Below are 12567 nucleotides of genomic sequence, written 5' to 3' on the forward strand. Positions count from 1 at the left end.
AATTCATCCAGTTCCGTGATGATCTTTCTATCTGATGAAACTTAATTTTTTAGAAACAAAAATATTATAATTTCTCCAGCATTATTTAGTTCATTTGTTTATTTTTATTCACCTATTAAATTGGTTTTATCAAATGTGAGAATATTGATACTGATGGGCACGCATAATAATACCATGACTGCAAAACAAAATATTGAAACCAAAGACCTTAAAGCTGCAATTAGACCGAATTTATTTAAAAAATGTTAATAACTCGATCCTTTTAGATTATATTAGATTGAACATGACTTATCATACACATGAAGAACATATATGTGTTTGTCAACTTCCGTTCAATCTAATAGAATCTATAAGGATTAAGTTATAACCATTTTGTTAATAACTTTTGTGTAAACCCAGCTTAAAGATGCATACCTCTTTAATGTCTTTTATTGAAACTATAGACCTTATACAAATACAGTAATAGACTGGCTTCTCCACACATCTGTGTAATAACTTGTCAGCGGATTTATGATTAATAATTCTAGTCTGATTTTTACTCTAATATTGGCGTATGAAGGAGGCTCCTTTTTCCTTTTATATTATCCTTGAAATGCAACATTTCCAAAAACCTTGTATATAAGTCGACGCGCAATTTAAAAAGGAACATACCTGTCAAATTTCATGAAAATCTATTACCGCGTTTCGGCGTAAATGCGCAACATATATATAAACATTAAGAGAAATGACAAACCGTCGACTTGAATCTCAGACCTCACTTTGTTCGGTCAATAATAGCATTTATGGTATCATCGCGTTCTGCAATTCCCATCCTCAATATTTCACAAATAATAATTTTATCCACCTTACTCCTGCATAATAGGAAGAAAGTATAGACGTATATAGACGCCGTACGGTGCGTACTGAAGAAGCTATTGCTACTGTAGAGCGTAGCATTAAACCCGAATGAGTCCATCCGCCATCGAGCACAGGAATTGGATGTGTGTCCATCCACTTTATGGAAGATTACCAACTTTTTCATTCCTGAATTGAACAACCATGTCCAGGAGCTGTGTTTCCAACAAGACTGCTCAACATGTGACAGCCTAAGTGACCCATTTAGTGAAAGCCTAATTTAACGTTTTGGACCTGTGAATTGGCCTCAAAGATCTTGTGATTCAACACCTCTGGACCGCTATTTGTGGGGCTATGTAAAGTCATTTATTTATTTATTATTTTACAAAAACGACTTTCTAGAAGTATTTCAAGTCTAGGTGATGATGATGGGATGAATGATAATACAATGGAGGTAGAGTTATGAATGAATAAAAGTTATAGGTTATGCTATCCACTTGAATTGATTTGAGTCCACTTTTCAGTCCAGAAATAAATGAATTATCCGCATTGGTCTATGCGGATAAGCAAAAACGCTTGAACATTTGGAAGACAACATTGAGAGCTTCCAAGATAATATGCTATATTTGAAAATATGAATTATCATGATTTCAAGAGGAATAAGCATCCTTAGTTTTCGACCCTTATAGACATCCTTATCCTTCACCACTATGAAATAGAGTTAGGAACAGAGTTAGGTAGAAAACGAGTAGTTCTGGTTGAGCATGATTCCAAGAACTCATTATTTAAAAATCCTTGCAAAATTAATTTAGGAACAAATAAGTTAGTGGTGAGAGTCCAATAACCTTTTTTGGTAACATAAGAAAATAGTTTTTTTATATTACATTACCGATTATCCATTATTATTCTTACATTGTTGTTATATTTTACTAATTAGATTATTTCTAGTAATCACTGTGCTCGTGCTAGTGCACCGATTACTATTCTTTCTTTTTCAACTAATTATTTAGCGAGTCTCTTTTCTTTTCTCTCAACTTGATTGTAGTATTATTCGAACTATTTTATATTTTTAGGTTACAATTATTTTTCTCTTCAAGTATTTATTTGTCTACTTAGTACAAGCTCACGATCAGACAATGGCCTTATGAGCTTCAAGCTCTTTTGTACTGCTAATAATTATATTTCTGTAAATATTGTGTAAGAGTGTATGCATGAATTATTACAAATAACGATTGAATTTGAATTGAAATTTCAACATGTTGTTTTTGGCACTTGATAAATAGTTTTTTTTTAGTGTCTACCTGAATGAGGATAATACGGAGATAAGGATTTGTTGTTGATAGGTTGATAAATTCATGTGTTTATGCTTCTATCAACATAAAAGTGAACTTACATCAAAAGCGCATCAGTATAGAGCAAGAACTCATAGAAGTAGGTTGTGTAGACGTTTAGTGAAGAATGTGAAAAGTAATTCGGGTTTGGGGAGATATTCTTCAGAGAAATGAGGTAATAGGCCTACCTACAACTCAAGTCTAACACAAACACCAATCAAAGCTGGGGCTTACTATTTTTCTTCAACTAATTTTCCAGTATCACAAGAAGCTATTACAAATTTTGCAGATGATACAGCTGTCACTAAAACTAAAGAGGAAGTAACAAGGAAAGCACCAATTTATTATAAAAAATGAAAAAAGGACTGAAACTTGACGGGTGAAATAGAATGAAAGCAAGTCTACACATGTTGTCTTAATAAAATGATATCAAATTATGGCCCAATCGAAATGAGCAACATAGATCTTTGAATGAAGTATCTATCGATGAAGTACTGTATTTGGGAATGATACTGCATGCAAAACTGCATTGGAAAACACAGGTGAAAACGCACCCTTCAGTCCGGTTACATAAGGGATTTCGTGGGTACTTCGTGAAGATGGAAACATACCCAAATATTCTGATTCTAGGGTACCTGAGGATATCCGAACCACTTGATGCGCATTTGGGGGTCGCGACTGGGCCGCGTAATGGCCGATTCAAATTGGCGGATCCAGCATCAATTAAAACGGTCATAGAATGGTTACCATACATGATAGAGACCTCTAGTGAACGCGATTCGAATCACAATGAACTATTCTACCAAGTTTGTTCTTACACATTTCCACCTAGCACATGATTTTAACCTATAAAAATGCACTTTTTCAAAAACATTCAATTTTTCACGAGTTTCTTTTCTGAATAACTACTTTCATTGACAATTTTTGGATATAAAGTGCTAAACAAAACTTCTTTGAAATATAATTTATGATCAATTCCCGCTTGTTTCAAGCTTCTATCACCTTTTGTTCTGGAGTTATGATTTTTTAATGATGTCATTCTGGCCGCTGGGACAATTAACTATAAAAACTGAACTATAAAATCGAACTATAAATTGTTTTTTAATGATGACAACCATGTTTAAGATTGCCATCATGGATATTCTCTTTCTAAACATGAAGACAAAGAGATTGATACCATTTCCATGTTTGTACCTTCAAGCTATAAGAGACCGGACTGTTTATAGACTTATGCGCCATCAACACGTAATTCACTTTTCATCAGCTGATGCTATTATCATTAGCCTGTGGATGTAGGCTAATATAGATATTAGGTATCTTACCGTTTCTGTTCAAATACATGATAATATTAATAAGAATAGAATTTATCAGCTGATGAGAAGTAAAATGCGCGTGTTCGTGGCGCATAAGTCTGTACGCACCTTTTGAAGAAAAAGGATTGAACACAGACATCGAGAATGATTGATGTTGGCGTTATAGGTAGGTATTAGGCTAACTCATTTCTCTGAAGAATATCTCCCCAACATATAAATCGCGAATTACATTCTTCACTGAACAGCTACACAACCTACTTCACTTCTATGAGTTCCTGCTCAATACTGATGCGCTTTTGATGTTAATTCACCTTTATGTTGATGAAATCATAAACACATATGAATTTATCAACCTATCAACAACAAATCTTTATCTCCGTATTAGCCTCATTAAGGCAGACACTCTAAAAACGATTTGGCATGGGCCACAACATGTTAAAATTCCATGTCATTTTAAATGTCAAGCCTTTCAACCTTCAAATACAATATTGTAAAGGTTACCGTATACAAATTCTCAAAAACCATACAGATCCGATTCAGTGGTCGCATGAGATCCAGCTGTGGACTAAACCCTTTTTGGGATTAGATATTTCATTATTTCAAGTGCTAATTGACTGATTGGGTGGCTCGGTTGAGTAAGTTATAACGCGCCAGTCTAAATGTGCGTACAGATATACGCGCTCGAACACGCTCCGATCATGAACGTTACGCGACATGTTACGCAAGGGTTCGCAAGTGTTCGAAATATGATTGCGCGCTTGTCGTTGACTTCGAAACAACCTAACCTCACAAATGTGAAATGTTCAATCCAGCTGATCGGGTGACAAAACTAAATAAAATAACTTAGTTATTAAATAATTTGGTTATTCTAACCAGGAGATTGCTGGGGTAGCCTATAGTGAGGTCCACGTTATAATGACAGTATTTGATCAACTTTGGTCTTGCTATCCTTGTCTATCATTCGACAAAGACGGTGGTACTATCCTTTTCTGGATCCACAACAATGACAATTATGTTTTTGACAGTGTAGAAATATAATTAGTTAATGCAGAGAATCGGCATCGCTATTCTTCTATCTTTATTCACTGCCATTATAGCGTGGACCACACCATAGTAATAAATTATGTTTATATAATAAATTGATGATAATTATTATGTTTGTTGATGTTATAGGCTATTGGAAAAAAGATTATGTCTGTCAATGTTTTGAAAGGTGAAAGGCGTTTGGCTTATCTTTCTCCTAAATATTCTAATATGCTGGTACCTATTATTAAAAATGTTTTAATAATTTTACATTATTTAATTTTTATAATTTAATAATTAATTTTGATAATTTTATAATCATGCTAGGTCTAACACAGAGATCATAACTGATCAAACAAAAACTATAACCGCGCATGCTCAGCTATTGTTTAGTTCGCACTAGGAACTTGCCAAGCTCTTGCTCGACCTGCGATCATCTATCGATATGCTCGAGTGACGTTCGATTGCGAAGCAGAGCATAAGTCTGTACGCACCTTAATAATCAAGAGAACCCGAGTCCGACCACAGCACAATCACAAAGATACGGCCAACCCGTCTTTCGGAGGAGACGATAAGCTTAAAAAATCGTCATCTCTCATCATCATCCTTCTCACTTATTACCCACGCACAAGCCTCAAAGCTTATATGGGCATCTCTCTCAGTATTATTATTGTCAGTGTTGCGTAATAGATTGGCGTAAAATTTCATTAGGAATAAAACAGCATTCAACAGCACAACCTAACAGCGATAAGCCACATAATATAGGTCAATAATTAACTCAAATTAGGTTATGTACTTACACATTCTTGATGTATGGCAATGATGGTGAAGAGCTTCAACTCTGGCGTTTTTGGTGCACAACTGAAAGAGTTGTCCATGTGGAGTTCAGCTCCTTCTCCTTCCAACAATTTCAATAATTGCTTAACAATAAAAATAACAGCCACTCCTTCTCCGTCATCCACGACACCACTTAGAAAACATTCTCCAAAAATGTCGAGGTATTTATCTTCATGTTCTTGCATAGAACTTATATAATCCCACGTATTCTCCGGTTCCGGGGGGCGCACTCCTTGTCTTGATTTTTGCATGGCACTCGCGAGTGAAGATAGCTTGAGTTGACTTGCTACTTCTGGTTCAATGTCCCTGTGAGAAAAAAATATTGATCAGAACTATGGTTTGCACAGAGAAAGCCCAAACAGAATTGTATCAGCTGGTGTAAACAGGACATATTGCGTTGCGTGGATTCAACGTTGAGATAGGATGGCTACGTCTTCCTAGCTACACGTTGCCAACGTATCTCCCAATGATAATTCTTCGTCTGTTTGATTGATTATCATTAGCAGATTTGTCGGATACTGCTTGGAAGCTACGCTACGGCGGTGGGAAATGACCTTAACATGGACCTCACAACTTATTTATATAATAGAACAATAGTTTCTAGTCAATAGATTTGTTCTAGCTTTTATTCAATCGACTTAATAGGCTATTACAAGTCACAACAGCAAGCTTAGACTAGTAGAATAACATGCCATTTTAAAGAACGAGCGTTTTTGATTGATTTCTTGCAATAAAATGTGAATAATATTTAGGCTATAAGTAACTTAGGCCTACTCCAATAAAAATTAGAGAATATTGCGCTTACTTATTTCTTGTTTCCTCGTGAAATATACGGCTCAGGCTACCGGTTTCTTCCCGACATCTCTGCAAAATAATTCTTCTCACACGTAGCACTTTAGGAAGGGAAGGATTGGGTTCACATTCATGTGGAAGAAGTGGTTTAATTCGGCTACTATTAATTCCACACCCCAGAAATAAAGTTCCAGTTCCTCCGCAATTACCTACATGGCAGCACAAATGCCATTTACGTGTCCTTTTAGATTGAGTTCGATACCAATACCCATCTCCACTAGATAATAATCTTGCACCGCGTTCACTTTTACAACAAATAACACTCATTTCCGTAACTTAATTGGATATTAGCTAGTCTATTATAACCTAAAACCAAAGCAAAATATTATTTCGTAACCCCCAAGATAATTATAATAGCCTATAGGCCTACAACTTATTTATCTACGTCAACCAAACGAATGCTAATCGCATAATAAATGTATAACAATTGAAATATTTCAATTATTCTATACTGACAATGAACGCTTCAAGTTGTTTTTGTAGGTTAACATTTTAGAATAAAACATCTTTGCTCACTTTCAAAATAAACGGATTCACAACAAAGAACTTTTGACATACTCTGCACAGGGGAAGCTTCCAAGTCAAAGAACTCTGTGAACTCCCAGTCATTTCGACTTGACACTGTAGAGAGGAGAGGCTCGTTGTAGAACTGCTCCTTTCTACTGCGCAAGCGTAGTATCTGAGTAACACATTCGTTGGAGCAGTTTGTTACCTGCTACTTTGAAAAATAACTATTACTTTGTTTTCATGACCTAGTGAACGAATGAGCATGTAGGCCTACAGTCGGCAGCCATCATTGTGAATGAGTGAACCCATAAAGCCATTATATCTGTGAAATCATCTAATTTTAATTCGTGTAGAAAACAATTGTCCACTAATTATAATTTACAGCGGCATCTACAAAATTTCCATAAAAGTAATAGTCCTGCGAAAGAAAGAGCAATATGTCCATTCGAAGACGGCAGAAAAACTCTAAGCGGTAAACATTACGGGTTGTAGGACACTTGACAAAGAAGCATGATTTTCAGCCATCAATTGATGAATTCACGTTTGCTTCTGAAGATTGTAACTTATGCTAGCTGACCTGTCATTGATCACTATTTTATCAAGCTGCCTCCCTTATTTGAGGTGACATCAGTAGTAATTCAAACCTCAATCACTGATCACTATACCGTTTGCATGAAATTTTCTACACCTGAACCTATCCCGTCTTATAACGAAGCTAAATATTACGTGAAAACTGATCGGGAAGGTGTGAAAGATTCTGTGTCTTGCCAAAACTGGAACCATGTCATCAATGAAAACAATCACTGTTGTGACGTCAAAATGGGTTGGTTTGGCAGTAGATGTTGGCTTCAGAGGCTTGACTTCCCAGCGTGTCTATTCTATAACTGGTCTAAGATGTACATACCATTTTAACGGCGCATGCGCTTTATATTCAATCGTAGTACAATGCGTCACCTCATTTATGCTCTTTCATGACCTGTCTCATGGTCTCATAGTTACAGCGCGAATTCGAGCGAGACTACTACACTACAGAACTTTGAAATCATTCGTTCATTCTGCATTCATAAACTGATGCTCAAATGTGTGTATATGGCATTCCTATTGCTTTCACTCTTAAATAAATGAGTCTTCCACAATTTGAATAGGCTAATAATTATTATTATTGTACCTGATAAACATTGTGATGAATCTTTTATATAAATCTCATGAGAAGAGAGAATCAAACAGAAAAAAATTGTGATTACCCTTTTAAAATGAAAGAATCTGCTAAACGAATAGTAGCGACCGAGCGATAAAGCTTCCTTATCAATAACTGAGTATCAGATAAGAGTACCGTTCTGTACTACACATTGTTCTATAGAATTATTCAATAATATTATAATTATTACTTGCAATTTGAGTACGAATCGTTTGTGAATTGCTCATTGAATTTTGAGGTTACACTTTGTTTACTATCGATCAGATGTTTTGTAGCAGTTCAAACACAGCTGACTGATTCAATATATCATAAAATGTCATGCCAGGATTTTATGCAAACTATAATATTATTTCTAAAATTAAAAACTATCAATAAAGGACCAAGAATTTCGAATAAAAAATAAAATATATGTATTATTGTTGAAATTACTTATTATTTAAGAAATTGTATTATAATATCAAGTATTATTGTAACTAACTAGGTCATAGCATGAACATTATATTATTGATAAGAGCAGCAGAAATTAATTATAACAGTTTCAAACATAATAAGAACTGTATAAGAATATTAAATTATTAATTATTATTTCAACTGAACCACATGGTGAATGAATCTCTTTGGCAAGTCTAAGCCAATCATATTGCCTAGAAATAGCACCAAAAGGGTGATCGTTTGAAAACATCATATGTTAATCTGTTACCAGACAACAAACCTGCCTTATCATATATGCTAGTGCACATACACTGTATAGAGGGGAACTCTATCTAGAGAATTAAGTAGTTTAAAGAATTGTACAGATCAGATTATTATTGTATTTAAAGGAATTATATTTAACTGCTTGCCACTGACGTCATGCCTACGTCATAATCGTTCTACCAATGGCAAATTTTCATGCAAATTAATTACACAGAAATTCTCAGAGAGAAGGTTCTAGCCAAGAAGCTTAGAAAAAGACAGACACTTCCCTTTTGAAATCCTCACCAGTAAGACCTCATTAAAGTTACCAAGACCTATTTGTAAAATTTTTGTTCGATTTTATATGTTTTATCTGTGAGCCAATATTTTCCAAAGTTAGTAGACAGAAGGTTGGTCACTCATCTATAGTATTTTAGTTGAAATGCAATTGGAGTGGGGGACCTGCAGCCGTGACGTAGGCTGTAGTACAGAGTAGGCAGAATATCGCATTCTTGAAAATCATACGGTGACGTATAGTCAAATTATATAACACTAACATTTTCTGACATGCAAGATTTAGGTTTCTGCTTTACAATAATTATCAAAACATTTGAATAATACAAGTATTTTGCCATATAAAAGCAAAAACCCCACCTCCTAATCTTCCCTTTCAAAACCTTGAGGTTTCTTCATCTTCTAGGTCGTGTTTATATTTTGTAGTTTGGCTATACATCAGCTTGTGAATTACGGGGATGAGATATTTTGATTCTCGTAGAACATGTGCTCAATACCAGCATATATGTTCAGTGCATTTATATGAATGAAATTCTTCGGATTTATTGGGATTGGTTTATCGGATTATTGCAATTCATTGGTTTATCAAGATTTTTTATGGGTTAATCTGAAATTATAATAGTATAACGTTGTCTACTAACGCTTTTCCAGCTTATTAACTTTTTCGTGTCACGTTTTCAGATTCTTGAAAAACTTTCAACTTAACTTTATTCATACAAGTTGAATGAACTTGAAATATTTAACAACATCATTAGAATCAGTGATTCAATCGCTATAAGTATGGAGAATTTTTAAGTTCTAGGCCAATCTTGAGGGGATTAAACGACGATGTATTTGAAGATACAGTGGATAATCTGTATGCTCAGTGTGGTTACTCTATCACTTTTTTACTACACGTGATGTCACACTGGCGTTCCCCCACCACTTTGAATCTTTCACCTGTGAGTGATCAACCTTCTGTCTACTAACGTTGAATATTTTCGGCTATTCTAATTGTTATTTGTAAATTTATTTTCATCAATCGATAATTCAAGAGTTTAAAGTTCAATTATCCCTTAATCAATTTGGTGAAGGAAATATTAAATTAAAATTCCACACATGCTGAGACTGAAGCCTGGACTGCTGCCGATCAAACGAATTTGATCTAAAGAAAAACCACGACCGCCAAGGAGTTTCACGTGAGTTTTAAATTTTTAAAGGGGCCCCAATCTATGCTTCGAAAAATATTACAGTGCAGAAAATATAAATTTTATCTTTGTTAAATTAATGGCCATGCAGACAAGCGCTTATAAATTATTAAGATCCTAGAATTTATTTGGTATAGAATTTATAAGAATTTGTAGTGGATTAACTATCCTCCGCTGCCAGAACCACGACCCCGAGCAATTTAAAAAAAATAATTTATTTTCACCATTTTTCATAAACTGTTAATTTTATCAATTGTAAAATTCTGTCAAATCATGCATGGTGTCATGCAAGTACAAGGAAACTTCTAATCATTTTTGTTAATGTTAAATTATTATCAATCTGTAAATCAAGCTCTGAATCTGCACTGTCGAATCATATATTTTGTTATATTATATTTCAATTTTGTTAATTCATCTTCTGAGTTCATTTCTTATGCCTGTCAATTATTGCGTCTGACACGTTCTATATCATCAAGAACCGATCAAATACGATCATTGAAATAATTAAATTAAGCTGGATATTGGAACAGGTCTAAGTGGATGTAGAGTGTGGGTGATCATATAATTTCCTACAATAGAGCTTAAAACCTGACAAGACTCTGTTCTCGAAGTATATTCCGAACGATATCTGGTCCTAGTACCCTATCTTAATCCTTCGGAACTTATTAGAGATGCAGTCTTGATGATGTTAAATATTGTCTACAACTAAAATAGTTGTTGATTTAATAGTTGAGTTACCGGTAGGTAACATAGTAATTTTTTGGAATTCGAATGCCAACAGGTAGAACACTAAAGCCGGTTGAATTTTAATTGTGGTTTATTTCAAGAGAACCAATCGGAGAAGGATTTTTTAAAAGATGGCTTCTCTGATTGGTTCTTGTGGAATTATCTACGATTAAAATTCAACTGGCTTTTGTGCAACCGGCACTAACACTTTAAAAGCAACAGAATTTGAATCTGAATTTTCTTTAATTTTGCAATCTTGTATTTTGTATTTGTATTTTACATTAGTGGAGTACGGTATTCTTTGCATACGGTACGTCCACAAGTTAATAATTATGACAAATGATAATTATTAACAATCCACCTAACCAACTTCTTCAACGTAACCTCAAATATTAGCGGTAAAAGTATGGGCAAGTGGTGTCACTGTCAGTGGCTTTTCATGGTACTACGGTTGAATAGAAAGCGCATGCGCCGTTAAAACGGTATGTGCATTGCTGCACATTTTCACATTCTTGGGTTGCTCTACAGTGTCAAGTGTCATTTTCGTCACAGTATACATAAGTATTCTGTGATTTCGTCCCCAGAAATGAGAAGAGTGGCTGGGAGCAGCTGAGTTTTTGAGCTGAGGAGTAATGATGGGATTCTTCTTGAAAATTATAGCCGTGTATTTATGGGCGCATGCCTCGGCCGGGGTCGCAGAAAACCACCAGCCCTAAAAACCACCACAGCCCAAAAAGTTAGACAAATTGGGCTATTTCGTCAAACTGGGGCGACGACAAACTAGGTCTTTTTCGATCCAGCTTGTCGCTTCACGCACATGAAGAGAGATCTTTCAAAACGTGGTTAATTAACTATAAAGTGGTACCATTAGCGGAAACTGATTTAAAATTAGCTGGTATCTGAAAACTATATTTATGGAAGTCAATTCTTTATTTTTATTTGCCATCAATACAATTTACAATAAATTATTCAAGAAATTCATAGAAATAAAAATAAAACATAGCTTACAATCAAAACTCTTTCATACTGTACTCTTACTCAAGTACTCTTTCATACTGTTTCAAAATATGAATAAGAACTTTATTTCAATATTATATTAAGATTTGTATAAGTAGTAAATAGTAATTCATTTTATTCATCATATTTAACTAACAATTTCGAGTAACTGGTCAAGCAGTCAACAGTTTGGTTGATAGAATTTTTCAGTTGAGTTAAGCCAGGATGATGATCATTAATAATATTAGAACTAACCTAAAATAGATAATGCAATAGACACCTTATATCTGATCTGAGCCTGTAAGTATCTTAGTTTTGTTTTAAATACAGTTAGATACTAGAAGATTTGAAAAAAAATGATAATAACATTATGTTCTCATAAATTTGATTCCCTGAATAATATGATGGAATTCCCCAATATAAGAATATTACTAAAACTAATAATAACTCCTATAATCAACACTTTTAATAGACCTATTCACTTGTCAGCCTTTTTGATGTCAGACTACTACAAACTAAGAGGAATACAGGTTCAGTGCTGCCAAAAATCGATAGGCTAGATGTAAAATAGGAATAGACCCAGTTTGTCTTTCGCTATTCCACTTTGGACCGTCCGTAAAAACTGACATTTTTTTTTTTTTTTGATGAGTGATGGTTTTCATAGCAGGCTGAAATCCGGCGACCCTATCGGTCACAGCCTCGGCGTAGCGTGGTCGCACCGCCAGCCATTAAAACCACCACAACCAAAAAAATGGGACAAATTGGGCTATTTCGTCAAACTGGGAAGACGACAA

General features: G+C 34.7%; 1 protein-coding gene across 1 annotated transcript in view; it reads right to left on the reverse strand.

The window, feature by feature from the left end:
- LOC111058838 overlaps positions 1 to 12567 on the reverse strand; it is a 61411-nt gene that overhangs the window by 25366 nt on the left and 23478 nt on the right. Inside the window, exon 4 of the mRNA XM_039430940.1 lies at positions 5302 to 5644. Within this exon, the coding sequence (XP_039286874.1) occupies positions 5302 to 5644 (343 nt within the window). The remainder of the gene's footprint in view (positions 1 to 5301; positions 5645 to 12567) is intronic.

This window comes from Nilaparvata lugens, chromosome 6 (genome assembly GCF_014356525.2).
Source record: "Nilaparvata lugens isolate BPH chromosome 6, ASM1435652v1, whole genome shotgun sequence".
NCBI classification, from domain to species: domain Eukaryota; kingdom Metazoa; phylum Arthropoda; class Insecta; order Hemiptera; family Delphacidae; genus Nilaparvata; species Nilaparvata lugens.